This window comes from Lepidochelys olivacea, assembly GCF_965140295.1.
Source record: "Lepidochelys olivacea isolate rLepOli2 genome assembly, chromosome: 13".
In the NCBI taxonomy this organism is placed as follows: Eukaryota; Metazoa; Chordata; order Testudines; family Cheloniidae; genus Lepidochelys; species Lepidochelys olivacea.
The window spans coordinates 41,946,892-41,969,877 of NC_140423.1; the positions used below are offsets into that span (position 1 = coordinate 41,946,892).

General features: G+C 61.0%; 2 protein-coding genes across 5 annotated transcripts in view; both read left to right on the forward strand.

The window, feature by feature from the left end:
* The window catches only part of CHD8 (chromodomain helicase DNA binding protein 8), a 28,955-nt gene extending 20,543 nt beyond the window's left edge, over positions 1-8,412 (forward strand). For 3 of the 4 annotated variants that reach the window (XM_084645283.1, XM_084645282.1, XM_084645284.1), the window contains 15 exons: positions 118-274; positions 767-856; positions 1,025-1,128; positions 1,304-1,418; positions 1,874-1,949; positions 2,219-2,273; positions 2,691-2,895; positions 3,133-3,341; positions 3,594-4,112; positions 4,997-5,142; positions 5,428-5,670; positions 6,003-6,116; positions 6,367-6,546; positions 7,034-7,150; positions 7,506-8,412. In XM_084645283.1, coding sequence (XP_084501409.1) covers positions 118-274; positions 767-856; positions 1,025-1,128; positions 1,304-1,418; positions 1,874-1,949; positions 2,219-2,273; positions 2,691-2,895; positions 3,133-3,341; positions 3,594-4,112; positions 4,997-5,142; positions 5,428-5,670; positions 6,003-6,116; positions 6,367-6,546; positions 7,034-7,150; positions 7,506-7,985 — 2,810 coding nt within the window. In that variant the 3' untranslated portion in view covers positions 7,986-8,412. The remainder of the gene's footprint in view (positions 1-117; positions 275-766; positions 857-1,024; positions 1,129-1,303; positions 1,419-1,873; positions 1,950-2,218; positions 2,274-2,690; positions 2,896-3,132; positions 3,342-3,593; positions 4,113-4,996; positions 5,143-5,427; positions 5,671-6,002; positions 6,117-6,366; positions 6,547-7,033; positions 7,151-7,505) is intronic. The other variant, XM_084645285.1, reaches the window with a different exon arrangement.
* Positions 8,413-9,665: 1,253 nt separating this feature from the next.
* Positions 9,666-22,898, forward strand: SUPT16H (SPT16 homolog, facilitates chromatin remodeling subunit). The gene is made up of 26 exons (XM_084645730.1): positions 9,666-9,822; positions 11,206-11,298; positions 11,463-11,633; positions 12,011-12,163; positions 12,316-12,462; positions 12,671-12,822; positions 13,095-13,267; positions 13,466-13,556; positions 13,893-13,966; positions 14,327-14,439; positions 14,724-14,789; positions 15,178-15,276; positions 15,539-15,654; positions 16,150-16,303; positions 16,701-16,828; positions 17,140-17,275; positions 17,413-17,539; positions 17,652-17,770; positions 17,925-18,050; positions 18,346-18,458; positions 18,753-18,828; positions 19,098-19,267; positions 20,593-20,722; positions 21,002-21,131; positions 21,487-21,564; positions 21,822-22,898. The coding sequence occupies exons 1-26, from the start codon at positions 9,757-9,759 to the stop codon at positions 21,971-21,973; spliced, it is 3,153 nt and encodes a 1,050-aa protein (XP_084501856.1). The 5' UTR covers positions 9,666-9,756; the 3' UTR covers positions 21,974-22,898.
* Positions 22,899-22,986: the final 88 nt, after the last annotated feature.

The window sequence follows — 22,986 nt, forward strand, 5'->3', positions numbered from 1 at the left end:
GGTTCCCAGCCCACCTCCCAGCTCCCTCCCTGCCCGCCCGCCTGAGAGAGGAGCCATGGGTGCGACGCCCCGCCAGCTGCCTCCCCAGTCTGACCTCTCTGTCCATCTGTCCGCCAGGCTTGTCGATCCCCGTGCCACGGGGGCGCAAGGGCAAGAAGGTGAAGTCCCAGAGCACGTTCGATGTCCACAAAGCCGAGTGGATCCGCAAGTACAACCCCGACACACTCTTTCAGGACGAGAGCTACAAGAAGCACCTCAAGCACCAGTGCAACAAGTAAGGGACCTAGGCGTCCGGGCTCCCCCAACACATGTGCACTCGCCGCTGGTACAGGGGACTCAGATGTCCGGATCCCCTTCCCAAGACTTTCTTACCACCAGTACAAGTAAGGACCCTGGTGTCCAGGCCCCTTCCCCCCAGCGCATATGCTCAACGCTAGTACAAGTAGGGGTCCCAGGCGTCCAGCTCTCCTTCCCCCTCCCCCCCATACATGCCACTGGCTCAAGGGACCCAGGCTCCCTCCAACATGCACACACTTGCCACTGGTACAAGTAGGGGACCCAGGTGTCTGGGCTCCCCCAAACACACACACTCACCCCTAGTACAAGTAGGGGAGCCAGGCATCCAGCTCTCACGCACACCCACCCCACTCGTACAAGGGAGCTAGGGGTCCGGGCTGCCCTCCCAGGGCTGGGGATGGGACTCGGGCATGCTGCTGCCCAGCGCGGGCTCGGTGCGCTCTCTGACCCCGTGATGTGTCTCCGCCAGGGTGTTGCTGCGAGTGCGGATGTTGTACTACCTACGCCAGGAGGTGATCGGGGACCAGGCCAGCAAGGTGCTGGCTGGCGCTAGTGCGAGGTAATGGACCTTCTGCCCCCACGCCTTGCTGCACTGTCCCTCCCCCCCCCCCCCCGCCCCTCATTGCCGCTGTTCTGTTTCCCACCCTGTCCCTGGGACCATCCCTGCCCTGTGCCTCTATGTCTGGGCCCGCGTCTCACTTGTTTCTCTGCCCCACTCTCCTCGCAGCGAGATCAACATCTGGTTCCCACTGGTGGAGCAGCTGGAGGTGCCAACCGGCTGGTGGGACGCTGAGGCCGACAAGTCCCTGCTCATTGGGGTCTTCAAGCATGGTGGGTGTAGGGGACTCGGCTCCCCTAGGTTGGCAGCAAGGGGGGTGAGGGGAGTCTCACCTGGGGAGAGGTGACTTGTGCATGTGCTGGGAAGGGATTCCGATGTGGCTGGGCCAGGGACAGCTGTGTGCCTGCAGAGAGGTGCTGACCCCTGATCTGTGCCCCCTCCCCCCAGGCTATGAGAAATACAACACCATGCGAGCTGACCCCGCCCTCTGCTTCCTGGAGAAGGCTGGGCGCCCCGATGACAAGGCCATTGCTGCCGAGCACCGCCTGGATGTGGGGGAGGGGTGAGTGATTGTCAAGTGGGCGGGGCCTAGGGGGAGGGGTGAGTGATTGTCAAGCGGGCGGGGCCTAGGTACGGGGTAGGGGTTGGGGTGAATGACTGTTTAGGGGCTAGGATGCAGCCTGGCCACAGGAGTGGGGGCAGGGCCTGGGGATGGGGAGGGTCCTGGCCACAGGGGTGGGGTGAGTGACTGTCTGGTGGGGGGCGGGCATAGGGGTGGGGGCGTGAGTGGTGGCCATCAGGGCGGGGCCTGGGTAACCTGTCCCGAGGGGCATGCCTGTGATGACTCGCCATGCTAATACCGACCCCCCAGCAGCACTTGGCTCTGCCCTGGGGGGGAATGAGTTAAACTTGCTCCTCATGGAGTTCTGAGGCACCAGTCCCCCAGGGGCTGTGGAGGGGGCCCAGCTGGGGGCAGTTCCTGATGGTCACTAACCCCTCCCTTCCCATGGGCCTCAGGGCGGAGTTTGACAAAGACTGCGAGGACCCTGAATACAAACCGCTGTCTGGGCCAGCCAAGGAGCAGGATGACGAGGTGAGAGCGTCTCCTGGCCCCCCCCTCACCCTAGGGTCCCCCCTGCCTCCTACTCTCCATGGCACTCCACCTTGTCCCGCTCTGCCCCCAGGTCCGTCTCCACACTGGGTTCCCCAGATCCCGTGCTCCCCAGCCCCCCATTGGCTCCTGGAAGCATCTGTCCCTGTCTGAGGCAGGCAGCAAGCTGTGTATCGGGCAGGGGGTGCGTGAAATGGCTGGGGGTCACAATACTCTCAGTCCTTACTGTGTCTCCCCTTCCCCACCCTCAGGGCGATCCCCTGATGCTGCTGGATGAGGAGATCTCGGTGGTGGATGGGGATGAAGGTAAGGGGGTGGGGGAGAGGGTGGCAGGAGCACAGAAGGGGTTAAGGCAGGCACTGTCCCTTAGCATGCAGGCTGGGGGTGGGTGGGAGGGTTTGGGGTGCAGGATCTGCGTGCACTGGGGGGCTCTGACCCTGCTGTCCCCCTGCAGATCAGCTGAGGGTTTGGGGTGCAGGGTCTGTGTGCACTGGGGGGGGCTCTGACCCCTGTTGTCCCCCTTACAGGCCAGCCGGGGGGTTGGGTTGCAGGGTCTGCGCACTCGGGGGCTCTGACCCCTGGTTTCCCCATGCAGGGCAGCCGGAGGTTTGGGGTGCAGGATCTGCGTGCACTGGGGGGCTCTGATCCCTGTTGTCCCCCTGCAGGCTGGGGTGCAGGGTCTGCATGCACGGGGGAGCTCTGACCCCTGTTGTCCCCCTGCAGGCCAGCCGGCCCAGCCTGGGCACCTGTTCTGGCCACCAGGCTCGGTGCTCACAGCCCGCCTGCGGCGCCTCATCACCGCCTGCCAGCGCAGCTACAAGCAGGAGCAGCTGAAGATGGAGGCTGCAGAGCGTGGGGACCGGCGGCGCCGTCGCTGCGAGGCAGCCTGCAAGCTCAAGGAGATGGTGCGCCGGGAGAAGCAGCAGCGGTGAGGCTGGGCAAGGTGCAGCCAACGGGGGGAGGGGGAGCCCCACCCTGTTCCAGGGGGTGCTCTGGAGGTGTGGGGACGGGACACGCACCCTGCAGCCACCACAGGTCTCTGGGATGTGAGGGCCTGGTTCTGGGATCTGGAGCAAGCAGGGTAGGCCTGGGGCAGAGGTGCATCTTCCCAGGGACTGGCTCAGGTCCACGGGCCCGCTGAGGCTCTCCTGTTCCCCACCCCCAGGTGGACGCGTCGGGAGCAGTCTGATTTCTACCGCGTGGTGTCCAGTTTCGGGGTGGAGTACGACCCTGACACGCTGCACTTCCACTGGGGCCGCTTTCGGGCGCTGGCCCGGCTCGACCGCAAGACAGACGAAAGCCTCACCAAGTATTTCCATGGGTTTGTGGCCATGTGCCGGCAGGTGTGCCGGCTGCCCCCAGCCGCCAGCGATGGTGAGTGCCTGTCTGTTTCTGTGCCGGCTGCCCCGGCCACCAGCGATGGTGAGTGCCTGTCTGTTTCTGTGCCGGCTGCCCCTGGCTGCCGGCGATGGTGCATGTCTGTCTGTCTGTGCCGGCTGCCCCTGGCTGCCAGCAGCCCTGAGTGGGCATGTACATACCCGAGAGAGTGAGGATAGGGGAATGTTGGGGGCGCTGTGCTCCCAAAGTCTCTGACACCTCCCCCCCTTCCCCCCATCTCCCTTGTAGAGTCCCCGGACCCCACGCTGTTCATTGAGCCCATCTCAGAGGAGCGGGCCTCCAGGACGTTGTATCGTGTGGACCTGCTGCGCCGGCTGCGGGAGCAGGTCCTGTGCCACCCACTGCTGCAGGAGCGCCTGGCCCTGTGCCAGCCACCGGGCCCTGAGCTGCCCACCTGGTGGGAGTGCGGGCGGCACGACGGGGAGCTGCTACAGGGGGCAGCACGCCATGGGCTGAGCCAGACTGACGACACCATTATGCAGGACCCCGACTTCTCCTTCCTGGCTGCCCGCCTCAGCTACCTGCATGGCCGGGCCGGGACACCTCAACCCCCTGCAGGGGGTGCTGGAGCCGCCACCACCTCCCCCCTGTCTCCCACGCCCGAGATGCCGGCCCCGCTGCTGCCTGTGCTTCTCTCCAAGCCGGACTCGGCTGACGACTCGGACTCGGAGCTCGACCTGGGGAAGCTCTCGCCCTCCACGTCCGGGTCGTCATCGTCCTGCTCTGAGGACAGCGACGATGAGAGGGGTGAGTGTGGGACCCCCTGTACCCCTCCCCTTGGGGTCCCACCCCATCCCCTCTGGGTCACCCATACCCTCCCTGAGCCAGGGATCCACCCCTGCCCTCCACATCCGGGTCGTCGTCCTGGTCTGAGGACAGCATGGAGTGTGGGACCCCCATACCTCCTCCCTGTACGCAGACTGAGCTAAGGGTCTCCCTGAGCCAGCTCTGACTGCAGATGAGGGTGATTGACCTAACCCCATAAGCCAGGTTCCCCCCTCCACAGCCTGTTCCAGTGACCATGATGAGAAGTGGGGGTACCCTCCTGGGCCGCCTCCAGAAGCCCTTAAAGACCTATGGAGCCAGGAATTCTCTTCCCCCACCCCTACCCCCTTTGATATCAAAGTGTCCCCCTCTGGAGCGCAGGGATGTCCCCTGGCCTGAGGGACAAGCCCCTGGGGGGGTGGGGCAGGTCCATCTGTGGCGGCAGGTCAGTCTGTCTCTGCGTCATCCTTGCCCTTGTCTCTCTCTCTCCACAGGCAGGGCAGCTTGCAGGATGGGTGCTGGCCTTGGGAAGCAGGAGGCCTCCGTCTCTCTGCGGCGGGGGCGGGAGGTGTCTCTCACCATCCTCTGTGTCCCCCCCACCCTCACCCCCTAGGCACGATGCCCTGTATCAGGAGTTGCCCATGGGGTGGGATGTCTGTCTCTCACCATCCCCCTGGCATGGTGCCCTGTCTGGGGAGATGTCCGTAGGGGGCTGGGTGTCTGTCTCATCATCCCCAGGCACAATGCCCTCGGGGGGAGGGGGGGTGTCTGTCTCACCACTCCCCAGGCATGGTGCCCTGCAGGGGCAGCTGTCTTTGGGGGGGTGGGGTGTCTGTCTCACCACCACCCCCCTTCACCACCCTCAGGCACCATGCCATGCAGGGGGAAGCTGTCCGAGGAGGAGGAGGAGTCCCTGCTCTCCCTGCCCACCTCCCAAGAGGGTGACTCTCCACAGCCCACTGCCCCGGAGCTGCTGCTACAGGAGCGGCAGCGTGCCCACGAGTGGCCCAAGGTACTGCTCCCTTGCAGTGGGGGGGGGGGGGGGACACAAACCCAGCCCCGATCATCTGGGGAGCAGGGCGGGACCATGGGGGGTAGGGGGTAGGTTCTGTTGGGGAGTGTGAAGTGGTCATGGTTGCATGGCAGGTTTCGATGGGGTGGTTGCTGTGGTTATATGGCGGGTTTGGATGGGGTGGCTGGCATGGTTCTGCAGGGGAATGAGGTGGTTGCCATGGCTATGTAGCTGGTTGTAATGGGGTGGTTGCCATGGTGACACTGACACCCCTGTTTCCCCCAGGACCGGGTGCTTATTAACCGCATCGACCTGGTGTGCCAGGCTGTGCTGTCGGGGAAGTGGCCCTCAAGTCAGCGCACCCAGGAGCCCTGTGGGGGCCCGGGGGGAGATGTTGCCCTGCGGCTGCCAGGTGACTATGCCAGCTCGCCTGCTCCCCATGCCTGCCCCCAGGAGGAAGCACCAGCCCTGTACACTCGGCTCCGGCACAGCCCTGAGGAGAAGGAGTTCACTGTGCAGATCAAAGACGTAAGTGGGGGGTGAGGACTATGGGAGGGTGTGGGGGCCCCTGTCCCATGGGATGGGGGCAGAGTCCCATAACTCACCATGCTAATACCAGGCAGGGCATGGGGGATGTCTATCCAGAGGTGGTGCCTGTGATGACTTGCCATGCTAATACCGACACCTCCCTGGCAGTGCATGTGGCTCTGCCCTGGGGAGGAATGAGTTAAACTCACTTCTTATGGAGACCTGAGGTGCCTGCTCCCCTGTGGGTCTGGGGCAGTCGGGGGGGGGGGTCACCCTGGGGTAGCATTGGGCCCCATTTCCCAGTGCTCATGCTGACCCTGTGTCTTCCCCAGGAGGAGGGGATCAAGTTGACGTTCCAGAAGCATAAGCTGATCCCCAATGGCGCTCTACATGAGCGGCACCCACACCCGCTGGGCCACAAGAAGAGCAGCAAGAAGCTGGTGGAGGTGAGGGGATGGGAGAGTGTATTGGAGGAGGTGGGGCTGCGGGGGGTTTCTGAGTCCCGCGAGAGCTGCAGAGCCTAGGAGGGCTGTGGGGGTTTCTGCCTTCGTGGAAGCTGCAGTGCCTGAGGGAGGGTCTCTCTCCTGATTGGGGGGTCTCTCTGCCCCAGCTGGAGCTGCAGTACCTGGGGAGGTGGGATGGCTGGGGGGGCTCTGTGAGGTCTCGCTCTCCTGACTGGGAGTCTCTCTGCCCCAGCTGGAGCTGCAGTGCTTGGAAGGGCTGCGGGGCCCTGACATTGATCTGGAGGCACGGATCCCAGTGGTGCACAAGGCGAATGGGACATTGCTGGTGGGGGAGGCGGCCCCACGCCGAGCTGATCTGGAGGCCTGGCTGCATGCACACCCTGACTTTGCCATTGACCCCCGCTTCCTGGCTGTGAGTGTCACCCCATCCCTCCCTTCAGTCAGGGCCATGCCGGAGAGCCTGGAGCCCTCAGGCCCCAGCTTCCTGCCTCTTCACCCTGGGCTCCTGCTCCCCAATGTCAGACTGGAGACAGGAGAGAAATAGGCTTTGGACACGGGGACACATACACACCCGCCTGTCTCTCCCTCCCTGGTGCTGCTTCCCCCATGTGATCCTCTAGAACTGCCCCCTCCCACCCTGTGGCTCTGCCTCACTCCCAGAGACACAACTGCTCCCTGAATACACTGCGGCCAGGAGTGTTCAGTGGGCCCAGGCCCCAGTGAAATGGGTGGGGGGATGGGCTTTGTTGGGCCCCAAATGGAGGGAGGCTCTGATAGCTGCTGCGCCCTGGTGGCATGGGGCAGATGCTCCGCCTGGGGAAGCGGAGACAGGGCTGAATAACCAGGTGTCCCTTTCTCTTGCCCCGATCCCTGTGTCATTCCCCGTTCCTACCCCCCAGTACATGGAGGATCGGCGCAAGTGGCACCGGTGTAAAAAGACCGGCACAGTGGAGCTGAGCTGCCTGCCGGGGTTGGAGCGGGGCCCGGGGGCCAGTGGCTCCCACAATGGCAAGAAGGTGAGAGGCATGTGCTAACCCCTCCCTGTCCACCCCCTTCCATCTCACCCAGGGCTCACCTCCCCCCTCCCATTGTTCTACCCCCCGCCTTTACCCTTCACCTTCATGCAGCTTGTTCTAAGCCCCTACAAGGGCAGGGCCCAGAGGCTGGGTCCCCGTCTGCCCAGACTCTCCTTGGGTTTCATCCCCCAGATCCCCCTAGTCATAGTGAGGGGGATCTCTAACTGCTGGGCTAGCAGGGGAGGAAGGGAGCCCCACTATCCCTGCTGGGGGCAGGCTAGACCCATAGCAGTACTGGGTACTGAGGGGGGAAGCCTTGCAGCACTAATTCCTCCCCATCTCTCTCCCTGCCCAGGGCTTCGTGACTGACCCTGTGATGAGCCGGCTGTTGCCAGGTCCGTTGGAATCTGAGGGGGGCCTGAAACAGCCACGGGGTCGCCGGGCTGGTGTGGAGCTGTCCAAGATGGTATCCCTGATGGGCGGGGCCGGGCGGAGCCAGCTAGGGGCTATAGGGCCCCTGTCTTTACACGGCCCCTTCCAACCTGGACCAACCCCTGGCTCTTCCCTTCCCTACATGCCCTTCCCTACAGCCTCCTCCTCTGGCTCCCTGCTGCACCCGGGGTTGGGCCATGGCAGCTATCCCCCAGGCCCGCACATGCACCTGGGCTCCCTGGGGCACCCGCAGCCTGATGAGGAAGAAGAGGATGAGGAGGATGAACTGGATGACTTGTCTCAGGGCTACGCCAGTTCAGAACAGGACTTCTCTCTGCTCGATGACCCTATGATGCCGGCCAACTCGGACTCCAGTGATGGTGCTAATGATGGAGGCGACTGAGCTGAACAGACAGAAGGGGGTACTGGAACTCACTGACTGGGTGGGGGATGGCTGGAGCGACCCTATTGTGGGCCCTCAGCATCCATCAATCCTCTTCCCCTGCTGGGGGTCAGGGTAGAGAGTGGGGGGACTCTGCCCTGACCTAGGGTGATGGGAATGGGCACAGATCCTGTTCTGGGGCAGGGGAGCTTCCCTGGGACAGAAGTATGTGGGCTTGGCCAGTAAAACTGCACCCCAGCATGAGGCACCAGCTGGGGTCACCTCCCAACCTGCAGCATTATCTGCCAGCGTGCATCCCTGCTCCTTACTTGGCCTTCAGGGGGTGGCAGCCCCTATCCTCAGCCCCAGTGGTGAAGGGCCCAATGCTGTATTGTATGGGGGGGAGGGGGGCCTATATTTATATAAATATGTAATATGTCTTGTGTAATATGACAGGGGTGGGGAGGGACTGCTGTGGTGGGGCCGGGACCCTGTGGGGGCTGCCATGTGGCTGGAGCAGGTGAGGGGGAAGGGTGGGGGTGGGGCAGGTTGGGTTAGCGCTTCCTGTAGTTGGATTTTTTTTTCTAATAAAAGAAACAAAATGTGCAAAAAACCCCCAGCGTGGCCGGAGCCCCTGGTGTACACGGTAGGCACGGAGGAACTGGAGGCGCCCTGGTGAGGCCGGGGCAGCGGGACCCCTGGCCTGGATGCTCCTGGCTCTGAAATGGGACTTTGTGTCCAGCGCCCTCCCGCCAGCCGCACCTTTCACTAAGGGGCCCAACCGGCCAGGGGAGGGGTAGGGGGCGCAGGCAGGCCTCAGGCCTGCCCCCCATCCGGGCTGTAGTCTGCCCCTCCCTGGAGCCACAGCCTGGCCAGCTTTCCGCTCCTGGCCTCCTCCAGGGCAACCTGCTCTGAGCTGGGAGACCCCTGCCCTGGCCCAAGGGGCCCCCTGCCCTTCTCCCTCCCCCCACCTGCCCCGGCCCAAGGGGCCCCCTGCCCTTCTCCCTCCCCCCACCTGCCGCTGGGCCTATGGGGCCCCCTGCCCCTCTCCCTCCCCCCACCTGCCGCTGGGCCCAAGGGGCCCCCTGCCCCTCTCCTTCCCCCCACCTGCCCCGGCCCATGGGGCCCCCTGCCCTTCTCCCTCCCCCCACCTGCCGCTGGGCCCAAGGGGCCCCCTGCCCCTCTCCCTCCCCCCACCTGCCCCGGCCCAAGGGGCCCCCTGCCCTTCTCCCTCCCCCCACCTGCCGCTGGGCCCATGGGGCCCCCTGCCCTTCTCCCTCCCCCCACCTGCCCCGGCCCAAGGGGCCCCCTGCCCTTCTCCCTCCCCCCACCTGCCCCGGCCCAAGGGGCCCCCTGCCCCTCCCTCTCCCCCTCCCCCCATAGCCCGGGGGGGCTGGGCCACTCCCCCCGTGAGCGCGCATTACGTTTCCTGCGGGGGGGGGCTCCGCGTGGGAGCCAGGGGGTCACGTGGTCGAGGGCGCGCGGCGGCGTGACCACGTGCTGGGCACGTGGGAAGGGGCGTGTCCAGGATCCCCGCGCGTGGCAGGGTCACGTGCCCGGTGAGCGCCCCGCTGTTGGAGGCCGTTCGCGCGCGGGCGGGGCGGGGCGTCTCGGGGCCGCGCGGTGGCAGGAGCGGAAAAAAAGCCGCGAAAAAGGCGGGGGCCCGCGGGCGCGAGGCGGCGGCCCGGAAGCGGAAGCGGGTCGCGGGAGGCGGGGCGGTGGAAGGCGCTTCCGGCGGGCGAGGGGCCGCGGCGGGGCCTGGCGCGCGGGGACGAGCCGAGTCGGAGTCTCCATGGCGCTGAGCCTGGACCGCGAGGCCTATTACCGCCGCGTCAAGCGCCTCTATGGCAACTGGCAGGTGCGGCGCGGGCCCCCTCCCGCGGGACCCCGCCGTGGGGAGACCCCCGGGGCTGCCCAGCCTGAGCGCCCCGGCCAGGGCTCTCCTCCGGCCTGCGCCCCCGGCGGCCGCCGCTGGGGCCCCCTTTCCCGGTGCCCGGGCGCGGCCCCGGAGCCCCTCCCGCCGGCGGGTGCGGGGACTGGCCCCCCGTTCGCCCCAGCTTCTCCCTCAGCCCCGGGTTGTCCCTAGCCCTGCCCTGCCCTCTCCAGCCGGGGAGCAGGGCAGTGGCCCGGGGCGGGGTCGCCCCAGGGCGCCGTCGTGGGGTGCCGGGTTCTCTTCCCCCACCCAGCGTGGGGCTCTCAGGCGCCCTGGAAAGGTGCCATGTTGCCGTGAGCCCCCCACCCGTGAGGGGATCTGGTGGTGAGGGGTCCCGCTGGCTGCTCGCGGTGCTGGGCCCCCGCCCGCCTAGCAGCCTCCAAGGCGGAACGGGAGCGCCGTCCTGCTCGGGGCTGCCTCCCTAAGTCATTTGTGATCTAAGTACAGAGCTGAAGGTGGATGCAGCCACCAGGGCTGTGTTAAGATCAAAGGGTGCACAGGACAAGGGGCTTGGGACTCTGAGGACCTGGGATCAACTTCCTGCTTTGCCACAGACTCTCTGTGAGAGTTTGGGCCTGTCCCTTAGCCTCCCCGTGCTTCAGTTTCCCATCAGTACAATGCCAGCCCCAAATGCTCCAAAATCATGAGATGGGCCTAAAATGGTGATTTTTTTTCTTAAATGAACTTTGATGTCTTGTGTTTGGTTTTTTTTGCTGTTTGGTTTCTAAGTCTTTGGGTAGCATGTGAGTTGCGTTCCCAGGTTTTTCTCTGCTATCCGGAGCCGAGAAATGTGCCATGTGTTTCAGCTTTTCTAACCTGCCTAGGGGATTTGGGTGCCCACTTCTGTTCACTTTGATGGGACTAGGGTGTCCAAATCCCTCAGGTAGCTTAGGCCATCTCTGCCCAAGTGAGAGGCTAGGATTTTCAAAGGGAGTTAGGTGCCCAGCAGTCATTGAATTGCAGGTTGGGTACCTAACTCCCTTAGGCTAAAGAGTCTTCGCTGTCCAATTTTGTAGTCAGCTGTTGTCTCCTTTCTCATTCATCTCTGCTAAACACACTTCCTTCCTCATTGCCGGTCTCTGAGCTTCCACTTCGGTTTCTGCTCTGTCCTGTCTGAGAACCCTCCGGGTTCATATCACAACATTAGGATTGCTCCCTACCCTTCGAAGCCCTGGGCAGCTCCTCTGAGGCTACAGGTCATTGAGAGCCCAGAGAGGTCAAATGAGCCTTTCTGATTAGCATGACATGGTTTGGGGCAGCTAGTGGAGGAGAGACCCAAGCCCTCGCTTCCCTCTGCTTCCCTTGCAGAAGGGAGAGGATGACTATGCCAACGTCGACGCCATCGTGGTCTCGGTGGGGGTGGATGAGGAGATTGTCTATGCCAAGTCCACTGCCCTGCAGGTCAGTAGGAGGGAAATCCGTGGAGGATGCTGCTGAAGCTGGGAATGAGGAAAGCATTGAGCAGAGGGGAGGTTGGGGTAGCACTCGTGGGGGGTGAGGGGAGTCTCTGATGGGGAGCCATGGGGAGGAGTGACTCCTTTCCCTCATGGTTCCCCTTCCTGCAGACATGGCTCTTTGGCTACGAGCTCACCGACACCATCATGGTTTTCTGCGTGGACAAGATCCTGTTCATGGCCAGCAAGAAGAAGGTGGAGTTCCTGAAGCAGATCGCCAACAGCAAGGGCAGCGAGAACGCCAATGGCGTGCCGGCCATCACGCTGCTCGTGCGGGAGAAGGTGAGTGTGTTGGGTGCCGCCTGGCGGTTGTGGGGCACTGCACAGCGGGGTGTCCATACCAGGATGGGGTGGTGCATGCTGAGGGATGGAGAGTTGTGGAATGAAGATTTACACTCCAGGCTGGGGGAATGTTGAGGGTGTTGTGCTGCACCCATTGAGAGTTGCAGGAAGGTTCAGCCCATGGGAGTCGGGGGTGGTGGAAGGTTGTGCACACTGGGCTGGGAGGAGGTTAAGGTTGCTGCTTATGGGGCAGTTGAGGAATGTTGGCAGGGTGAAGGGCTGGGGGTAACCAACAGGGACTCTGGTGGTGCAACCTGCCTCCTCTCTAATGCCACTCCCCCGTTTCGGGGGACTAACCCTACCCCTGCCCTCTGCAGAACGAGAGCAACAAGGGGAACTTTGAGAAGATGATTGAGGCACTGAAGGGCAGCAAGAACGGGAAGCGCATTGGGGTCTTCAGCAAGGACAAGTTCCCCGGGGAGTTCATGAAGAACTGGAATGATTGCCTCAGCAAGGAGGGCTTTGAGAAGGTGAGCTGGGTGGCAGGATGGGTGGAGGGGAGCTCCCTTCCCCCCATCTCTGGCTTTGCAGGCGGATATCAGTGGGGTTGTGGCCTTATGCCAAGGCAGGGGTGTGAGGAGCTCTACCTGCTCCCCTCACCCTCTCCCTGTCCCTGGAGCAGGTAGATATCAGCGCAGTCGTGGCCTACACTATCGCAGTGAAGGAGGATGGGGAACTGAACCTGATGCGCAAAGCGGCTGCCATCACCTCTGAGGTCTTTAACAAATTCTTCAAGGAGCGGGTCATGGAGATTGTCGACGCTGACGAGGTGAGAGGGTAGGGAGGCCTTGGGGTGTGGTGGGGTGAGCTGTGGATGGGATGTGGGGGCTGGTAGGGGGTGAACCGCGGCTTGGAGGTGGCGGCAGGGAGGCTGGTAGGGGTTGAGCTGCGGCTGGGAGGTGACTTGGGCCTGGGACGCTGGCAAATCCTGTGGTCCATCTGGCTGTTCCTACTCAAAGTCTCCATGTGCCCCACAGAAAGTGCGGCACAGCAAGCTGGCAGAATCGGTGGAGAAGGCCATCGAGGAGAAAAAGTACCTGTCAGGGGCTGACCCCTCCACAGTGGAGATGTGCTATCCCCCCATCATCCAGAGCGGCGGCAACTACAACCTCAAGTTCAGTGTCGTCAGGTCAGTGCCCACAGGGCTCCTAGCCCTCCCACCCAGCCGCCCCACCCCTACCTCTGCTGAGCAGGCAGATGAGGGCCAGGGTCAGGCCTCGCTTCCCCCAGAACCGCCCAATGCTGGAGACTTGTCAGGGAGCTGGTGCTGCTGGTTGGGTCGGTCTGTCTGGTCCTGCCTTTTCCAAGATCCAGGGACTCCTGGCTCAGCCCCCAGACACCCCACGCCCAGCCCATAACTAGCGCCTCCCTGAAATCCACCTCTCTTTGTCCATCCACTAGCGACAAGAACCACATGCACTTTGGGGCCATCACCTGTGCCATGGGCATCCGCTACAAATCCTATTGCTCCAACCTGGTGCGCACGCTCATGGTGGACCCGCCCCAGGAGGTGCAGGACAACTACACCTTTCTGCTGCAGTTGCAGGAGGAGCTGCTCAAGGAGCTGCGGCATGGTGAGTAGGGGTGATGCGGGGGTGTGTGCTGGGGAAGTGGGGAGGGGTTCTGCTGCCCTGATGGGAGGAGGGGCAGAGGAGGATGTCGCACTGCCCGGCCCCCGGGGTGTGGGACTGGGATGTGATGCTGCCCTGGCCCCGGTGGGAGGGAAGGGGAGGACATCACGCCACCTAGTGCTCACGCTGAGACTCCCCCAGGCGTGAAGCTGTGCGAGGTCTACGCTGCCGTCATGGATGTGGTGAAGAAGCAGAAACCGGAGCTGCTGAACAAGATCACCAAGAACCTGGGGTAAGAAACCGCCCCCCCAACACCCACTACACAAACCCACATGCACCGCACACCCTGCATCAGCTGCCCTGAGTCTGCTGAGCATGAGCATCCAGAACCTAGGGGAAGAGAACCCTGCTCCGGGTTCCAGCCGCAGCCCAGCCCCCATGTGCCCAGGGCCTGCACAGCTCAGCCTGGCTCAGGGGCGAGGCTCTAGGCTCCTGCTGGAGTGGTGCCTGCAATATCTGCCCAGCCTGGTGTAGGGCAGGGACTGGCGCCGGGTCTATGGGGCAGGGAGCATTGCCAGGGCCAGAGGGTGGCTATGGGTAATGTGACTGCCACCTGGACTCTTCACAGATTTGCCATGGGCATCGAGTTCAGAGAGGGCTCCCTCGTCATCAACAGCAAGAACCAGCACCGGCTCAAGAAAGGTGAGAGACACCCCCCCACACACACAGATCCCTTCTTGCTGATGCCATCGCATCCCCATGCCCTCAGAGCCAGCTTAGTTATGGGGAGAGACCCCCATTGTCCTCACAGTCAGGTACCCAGTCCCTACACCACCCCCTATGCAGCCCTTGAGGCTCGAAATCTCTTTTCCTGCAGGCGGGAGCCTCCCCTAAAGCATATGCAGGGAGGGGTATCCTGCTCGTGTGTAGCTCCGTGTGCAGCTGCTGCCTGTGCATGTGGACTGGTTGGCGACTGCTGACCTCCCTGCATGTCCCCCGGGCCCTGCCACCCCAGCCTGGGCCTCCCTGAGCGTGTCACCTCCTTTCTCATCTGGCTGGCAGGGATGGTATTCAGCATCAACGTGGGCTTCTCTGACCTGACTAACAAGGAAGGGAAGAAACCAGAGGAGCGAACTTACGCACTGTTCGTTGGAGACACCGTGCTGGTGGATGAGGTGAGTGTTGGGGGTTGGGTCGCAAGGTTATTTGCGGAGCACCATGCTGGTGGATGAGGTGTGAGGCGGGGCCAGAGGGTTATTTGGGGGGCACTGTGCTGTTGGGGTGAGGCGGAGGGTTATTTGGGGGGCACCGTGGGGGTGGGGAGGCACGCAGGGTTATTTGGGGGGCACCATGCTGGTGGATGGGGGGCGTACAGGGTGAGTATTTTATGCTTCTCTGCCCCATGTGCGTTATGGGCTGCCATCTGCTCCCCCCTCTGACTCTTTCTTTGCTCTCCAAGGACGGCCCGGCCACCATTCTCACTTCTGTTAAGAAAAAGGTCAAAAACGTTGGCATCTTCCTCAAGGTGAGGTTTGGGGTGCGGGAGAGGTGGGGGGAAGGCAGACTCGATATCAGAGCAGGGCATGCTGGGGCTCCCATGCTTCGGGGGCAGGGAGTTCTGCGTGGAGGAGGGGATGACAGAAGGTCCTCAAGGTGCTGGATGGGGGTGGGCCTGGGAGATGTTGTGGGGCAAAGTGGCAACATTTCATAGATTTGTAGGTTCCCAAGGCAGAAGGGACCATTACGACCCTCTGGTCTGACGTTCTGCAGAATGCAAGCCAGCGAACGACCCCAGCGTAAATCCTAGCACATCCCTTCCAGTGTGGTGGAGGATGAAGGGTGCAAGGAAACGTGGGGGCAGAGGTGTAAAGGGTGGGGGGACCAGCTCTGACCATTCTGTCCATCTCCCACAGAATGAAGATGAGGAGGAGGAAGAGGAGGAGAAAGACGAGGCTGAAGACCTGCTGGGGCGCAGCTCCCGAGCAGCAGCTCTGCTGACGGAGCGGACGCGGGTGCGGTTCCTCCTGTCATGGGGAGCTGGCCAGGGCTGGTTGGGCTCCAGAGCCTGCGTGGGACACCAGCAGGGGTCCCTGCAGCTCAGAAGGGGCTGGGGGAGCTAATTTCCCCACAAGGGAGGGGCTGGGGGCCATGCTCCTATGGGACTGGGGCTGAGTGGTCCCTGTGGCTGCGGGGCTGGCTCAGGGGCAGGGTGGTGGCTGGGCTGCTGAGCTGGGGTCTGGGTCTGGGCCTCACTCGCATTCCTGCTACCCCCAGAATGAGCTGACGGCGGAGGAGAAGCGTCGAGCCCACCAGAAGGAGCTGGCCATGCAGCTCAACGAGGAGGCCAAGCGGCGGCTGACGGAGCAGAAGGGCGAGCAGCAGATCCAGAAGTGAGTGGAAGGGGAACTCGGGGGTGAGAGCAGATCTAGGAGTGAGTGGGGAGATGGGGGGGGGTAGGGAGGGGCGTGACTCTAGAAGTGAGTGGGAGGAGAGCCTGGGGGTGGGGTGAGCAGATCCAGAAGTGAGTTGTGGGGGAGTGGATCCAGAAGTGGAGCAGGCCTCAGGGTTGCTACCTGTCACTCTGTGTGTATGTATGTACGGAGGGCCTGGGTTGGAGCTGTATCTGTGGGTGATCTGGGGTTCCTTGGAAGTGTGGTGCCGGAGAAGGAGCGCTGTGCCGTTTTTCGGGGGGAAGCTGTGCATGCTTGCTGGATATCTGGGGGCCCTAGAGGCTGTGCCGTGTTTCGGAGGGAGGCTGTGTGTGCCTGCTGGATATCTGGGGGCCTGGGGACTGTGCTGTGTTTTGGAGGGCGGCTGTGCCTGCCTGCTGGATATTTGGAGGCTCTGGGGGGCTATGCTGTTTCATCTTCCCCCACCCCACCCAGGGCCCGCAAATCGAACATCTCCTACAAGAACCCATCGTTGATGCCCAAGGAGCCACACATCCGGGAGATGAAGATCTACATTGACAAGAAATACGAGACTGTCATCATGCCAGTCTTTGGCATCGCCACACCCTTCCACATCGCCACCATCAAGGTATGGGGGGCTGCGTAATGGGGAGCCTGCATGCTTCTGCGTGGCCACTGTCAGCCCGGGAAGGTGACTCCTCAGCCAATAAGACAGGGAGGGGGTTAGGGAACCTGTTGGGTTGAGGGTTGTGTTGGTTCTTCAGCTCGAAGGAAAGTGGGGGCCGTTTCCCCCAGAGGCCCTGCCTCTAGGGGCCATGCAGGCAGGAGCCCTGGGGAATGGGGGGGTTACAGGCAGGAGCTCTGGGGAGTGGAGCTGGGGGGGCGGTTGCCTGCGGGAACCCTGGGGAATGGAGCTGGGAGGTGAGGGGAAGGGTGCTTACAGGTGGGAGCCGGGGTACAGAGAAGTCATCAGCCGCATTCAGGGCGCACAGTCTGACTGACCCCCCGACCTCCCTGTGGTGCAGAACATCAGCATGTCAGTGGAGGGTGACTACACCTACTTGCGCATCAATTTCTACTGCCCAGGCAGTGCCCTGGGGCGCAACGAGGGCAACATCTTCCCCAACCCCGAGGCCACCTTCGTCAAGGAAATGTGAGTGCCCCCTTCCGCCGCCCCCCACCCTCTGCCCACTGCTTGGACGACCTTCCCCTACAGCCCCCTCGCGCCCCAGGTTGGGCTGGGACTCGGGACTCCTGGCTCTGGCATAGTCTGGCTGTGTGACCTGGGCTCTTGGCCTCTGTACATGGCGGAGCTTGACAGCCTGCTGTATGGGGCAGCGGGGAGACTAGGCACCAACTTCCTGTGGGGGCTGGGCACCCAAGTGCCCCATGGGCTGTGTGGGGCAGGGGCTGCATACATGCAGTGCTGTTATGGCCAGTAACCGCTTACCGCACCTCCCCCAGCACGTATCGTGCCTCCAACATGAAAACGCCGGGTGAGCAGACCGTGCCAGCCCTCAACCTGCAGAACGCCTTCCGCATCATCAAGGAGGTGCAGAAACGCTACAAGACCAGGGAGGCAGAGGAGAAGGAGAAGGAGGTGAGCCAGGAGCGGAGAGCCCCTGGGAGCCTGGGAAAAGTTGACCCCGTATCCTGGTCTCAGGCAGAGACGCTAACACACGGCGGGCTCTGTGCTCCGCGGGATCTCACTTCCTGGCTCTCATCATCTCTCTCTAGGGCATTGTCAAGCAAGACTCGCTCATCATTAACCTGAACCGGAGCAACCCCAAGCTAAAGGACCTGTACATCCGGCCCAACATCGCCCAGAAGAGGATGCAAGGCTCACTAGAGGCCCACGTCAATGGTAAGGGCCCCTTCCCCCAGCCCGCTCGGCTCCCAGCCCCAGTCCAGGGACAGCCTCCTCCTAGTTGCGCTCCAGCCCAAGGGTCCCCTCTCACTGTCTGTCTCTTGGGCAGGTTTCCGCTTCACCTCCGTGCGGGGAGACAAGGTCGACATTCTGTACAACAACATCAAACACGCGCTGTTCCAGCCCTGTGACGGGGAGATGATCATCGTGCTGCACTTCCACCTCAAGGTAGGGCCCCTGTGCCCCCAGGAACCATCTCCAGGCCTGATCTTGCCCTGTTCTGTGCGGGGCTGGGGAGGACTCTTGCAGGGTTTGACCCGGGGACTGGTGTGGGGTGTGAGAGACACAATGGAGCCTTCATGCCCCCCCTCCACTCCCCCAGAATGCTATCATGTTTGGGAAGAAGCGGCACACGGATGTGCAGTTCTACACCGAGGTGGGCGAGATCACCACAGACCTGGGCAAGCACCAGCACATGCATGACCGCGACGACCTCTACGCTGAGCAGGTGAGATGTGGGGCAGGGGTCGGCTGCAGTGGAGGGGCAGCCTCCAGGCTGACCTTGCTGCCCCTGCAGATTGAGTGCGAGATGAGAGGGGACTGGGCTGAGGGGGTCTCTGTCCTTAGGAGGCTGTGCTGACCCTGCAGATGGAGAGTGAGGGGTTACGTTAGGGGGCTCCTATCCCCAGGAGACAGGCTGTTGTCCCTGTGCCCCATGCAGATGGAGCGTGAGGGTAGGTGGGGGGCTCAGAAGGGAGGGAATCTCCCTGAGAGTCTGGCTGATGTCCCTGTGCCCCATGCAGATGGAGCGCGAAATGAGGCACAAGCTGAAAACGGCCTTTAAGAATTTCATCGAGAAGGTGGAGGCTCTGACCAAGGAGGAGCTGGAGTTCGAGGTGCCCTTTCGGGACCTAGGGTAAGGTGGTGAACTAGGGCATCAAGGTGCCCTTCTGGCACTCCTAGGGATGGGGGGAGCAGGGGCGTGGAGGTCCCCTTCTGGGACCTTTGGGGGGAGCAGGAGTGTGGAGGGTGCCCTTCCGGGATCTTTGGGGGCTTGGAGGGTGCCTTCTGGGACCTGGGGATTTGTGGCCCTGGACCCCGTGGGCACAGTCTGACACAAGATGCCCACCAGGGGTTCAGTCTGGCCCCTCCCCCCCCACTCTGGGTCTGTGGCTCTCACTGACCTCGCTCGCTTTGCTCTCTCTGGCAGGTTCAATGGCGCCCCCTACAGAAGCACCTGCCTGCTCCAGCCGACCAGCAGTGCCCTGGTGAATTGCACTGAGTGGGTGAGTGTCTGTGGGGGACCTGTTCATGCCCCCACCCCAGTCCCTGCCCGGCTCAGGACCTGGCACAAACCTGTGTCCCAAGGGACCTGCCTGGGTGCTTATGGGGGTGGGCGGAGCTCAGGGCGAGCACCGGCACTGTAGGGTGGGAAGGGACTTGGGGGTGCAGCTCTGTCCCCTGTGACTACTGGCCTCATTGGCAGGGGGTCTCTGTCCCAGGATTGGTGAGGGGGTGTCTCCATCCTGGGCCTGACCCCACCCCTCCCCTGCAGCCTCCGTTCGTGGTGACATTGGATGAGGTGGAGCTCATTCACTTTGAGCGAGTCCAGTTCCACCTGAAGAACTTTGACATGGTCATTGTCTACAAGGACTACAGCAAGAAAGTGACCATGATCAATGCCATCCCCGTGGCCTCCCTCGACCCCATCAAGGAGTGGCTCAAGTGAGTGACACCCCCCCATCCTCCTCCCTGATACCTGCCTCATCAGGATCCTGATCCACACCATACCCACCAATTCCATCAACTGGGGGGTCTCCACTGAGGAATGATGCCCCCTGACCCCTCCACTGAGACCTACTTCACCAAGATCCCGATCTCCCAGCCTCCTCACTGTACCCACCAGCGCCATCAACTGCGGGGTCCCCACCAAGGATTGTCCCCCTTCCCCCCCCCCCCCACAGGACGCCTCTCCTGGTGCCTACCCCACACACACCAGGACTCTGATCTCCCCTCCCCCCCCCCCCCCCCCCGAGTGGAATGATTTAAATCAAGAGACTTTAAATCACCAGTTTTTAATCATGATTTAAATCAATTTTAATAGTGTTTTGCATTCGTACTTTTTCGGGAGGGTTTTCCCCTAAAGAAAGGTTGATTCTCATTGGCTGGTAACAATTAAAACAAGTTGATCTGCAACTGAATACAGCCTTTATGCTACATTTAGTTCTTTTTGCTACCCAGGAGGACATGCTATCTATATCTATACACAGTTATTTTAGCAATGATAGCAGTTTACAGTTCATTCAGATTCTTAATTTTACATTTTTTATTCTGTTAGAAAATGGTGAATGATTCATATCTTGATGATGATTTTTTACTTCTGGTTTGTGCCAAGCTCTGTTTGGATTGAAATTCAAATCCAATTCAGAAATGCACCAAACCATTGTAAAATGCTTTTTTATTCGTTAAATAAACTGTCTTAATGTGCTGGATACATGCCAAAAAAGTATATCAAAGTTTATCTAAACATGTTTTGCATTTTACAACCAATTAAGCAAAGGAAGCTTTTCCAGTTCCCAATAGGTTTTTCAATTTTGAAAACTAGTCATTGAACTGAACTTGGAATGCACGGAAATGAAGACAATATTCTCTCTGCACTTGCAGAGGAGGCTATTGCTATTAAAAGCTTGTTAGGCCTTCAACAAACTCTGGTTCCAAATGCTTGGCCAGCTACTTCCACCAATTCAGTGGTTTAATTTTCCTTAAAAGTTGGTAGCAAACATTTACTGATAAAAATATTTAAATTTAATGTAAATAGATTATAGTAAGTTTAGGTCTTAACATAGGTTGTCATAATTTTAAATAGCTTTATTTTTTTTTAAAAAGTAAACCTGTTTAGTTTTATATAAAGTAAATCCTATTTAGATAAAAAATCTGATTTTATTTATTTTAAATCATCAATTTTTATCCACTCTGGAGCCTCCTGATACAATTCCCCCCCAGTACCCTCATCCACTGGGACCCAATACTGATCTCTCCTTTCTCCCTAGCTCTTGTGACCTGAAGTACACGGAGGGGGTGCAGTCCCTCAACTGGACCAAAATCATGAAGACGATTGTGGATGACCCTGAGGGCTTCTTCGAGCAGGGGGGTTGGTCATTCCTGGAACCCGAGGGAGAGGTATGGGGGGGACTGGACTCTGACTCCCCTGGAGGAGGGGGGAGCTCTGTCTCCCAAGGGGGAAGGGCCCCTGCAAAGGGATGGTGGTTGGGGGGATTACTTAGATTTCCTCTGGACACCCTGGTATCTGAGCCCAATGAACATTAATTAATCTGATCTCACTCCCACTTCTTTCTGCCCCCCATGACCTATGGGAATCACTGAAGATCACCCAGTGAATCAGTGACAACTGGGGATAGAACCCAGGAGTCCTGATTCCTGGCTGCGATCTCTCCCCAGGGCAGTGATGCCGAGGTTGGGGAGTCAGAGTCGGAGATTGAGGATGAGACATTTAACCCCTCGGAGGATGAGTATGAGGAGGAGGAAGAGGACAGTGATGAAGATTACTCCTCTGAGGCTGAGGAATCAGGTGAGGAGGCCCCTGCAGCTTAGGCTGGGGGTGGAAGGGTTCTTGGCACCAAGCCTCTGTGCTGGGGGTCTAACCTGAGGGGTCACCTGGCAGAGTACACCCTGCTGGGCAGCAGGAGTCACCCCTACCCCCTTCTCCTGGGAGCCCTCCCTTATTCTCCACACACTGCCTGCTCTGTCCTGCCTCATTTCCCCCTCCCACCTGTGCTCCCATTCTGAGGGGTGGGGTGAGGTGAGGTGGGATTAGGCCCCTTGTTCCAGTACAGGGGGATGGTTCCCTCCATTGGACAGAGGGTTGAGCTGTGGGGTGGCGCTGTGCACAGGGCCATCCTCTGAGCTCCTGTCTCCATTTGCAGATTACTCCAAGGAATCCATGGGCAGCGAGGAGGAGAGTGGGAAGGACTGGGACGAGCTGGAGGAGGAGGCCAGGAAAGGTGAGTGCCAGCCCTTGGGACATTTCCCAAATGCACACAGGGGCCATGGGATCTGGGTTTCCTTGTGACACCCTGTTCACTCTGACCCCTAATGGTTATGGGGGAGGGGCCAGAGCCCTGCACCTCCTGTTGCCTTGCAGTAGGACAGGGGAGCTGGTAATGGAGGGTGTTGGTGGGGATAGGTACCAGCCTCTCACCCGCTCCAGCAGTTTGGTGGGTTACACAGCCATGCCCTGACCCCCATCCTACTCCCCTAGCGGACCGGGAGAGCCGGTACGAGGAAGAGGAGGAGCAAAGCCGCAGCCTCAGCAGGAAGAGGAAGGGCCCAGCCCACAGTTCCAGCCGCCGCAGTTCCCACAGCCGCAGCCCAGGCCGCAGCTCGGGGCCCCCCAAGAAGAAGAGGAAGTAGGCAGTGAACTCTGACCCTCCCCAGCAGCGAAGCCTGGGGCACCAGACCCTGCTCAACAGCCAATCCCAGGGTGGGGGGGGCACCATGCCCCACCCACAAACTTTTGTCTTTTCCTGTTTTCAATTTTCCCTGTTTTTGTTTCTTGAGTTTTTCTGGCCATTTGTACGGACCAATCAGCTGTGAAAATTCCAGGCCCCGCCTGCCTGTAACCATGGACATGAGCACTGCCAATGAAGAGGAGGAAGAGGCCTCTCGGAGTAAGGACGCTGGTGTCAGTGATTGCTCGCCCCACCCCCTTCACTCCCTCCTGGGGTCCCTCCCTAGTCACCCCCACATTCCCTTGTGAGGTGTAGGTATGGCTATGGCGCAGGCTGCTGCTTTCTCCCCCCAGGGAGTCTCTGGCAATGGAATCATCCCGTTTCCCAACAGCTCTGGGGAGACGCAGCCAGCGCAGAGGATCTCTGAGTGTCTCGGACTTCATCCTCAGGGTGCTGGTAACCAAGGCGGGGGGTAGACTGTGCAGGGCTGGCACCTACAGGTCCATCCCATCCCTGCTACTGCCTTCCTCAGCACTGGAGGGGTTGGGAGTGGCCCAGCCCTGCCAGGAGTGGGGTGCATGGGGGGAGTGGTCTAGCCCTGAGAGGATCCAGCTTCTTGTTTTTTACTCGCCTGGCTCTGTTCCGTATTTATCTCGTTTCCTCAGTTGCCAAGTCAAGCCTCTGGTAGGAGAGATGCTTTTGTTTTGGGGGGTTTTATCGTGTCATCTCCCATGGGCCCCCATCACCTGCCCCTGCTGCTTGCTGGTGAGGGAGGCCCCTGGGGGGTGATGGGGCAGGGGAGGGCTCTAATTTTTTTTCATAGCCGGTAGCTCTTGGATTTTCGACTTTGGAGAATTGAAACAATAAAATGTGTTTTTGTAAGTTCACCTTTTCCAGGTGCTGAGTCTGTTCAGTCAGTGGGGAGGGGAAGCTGGTCACCTATTGTTGTTGTTTGTATTACGGCAGCACCTGGGA

Coding starts and splice junctions, on each gene's coding strand:
- SUPT16H (XM_084645730.1), top strand. CDS start 9,757: ATGGCGCTGAGCCTGGACCGCGAGGCCTATTACCGCCGCGTCAAGCGC. Junction 12,164..12,315: donor GCAAGGAGGGCTTTGAGAAG/GTGAGCTGGGTG, acceptor TCCCTGGAGCAG/GTAGATATCAGCGCAGTCGT. Junction 13,967..14,326: donor CCAGCACCGGCTCAAGAAAG/GTGAGAGACACC, acceptor TCTGGCTGGCAG/GGATGGTATTCAGCATCAAC.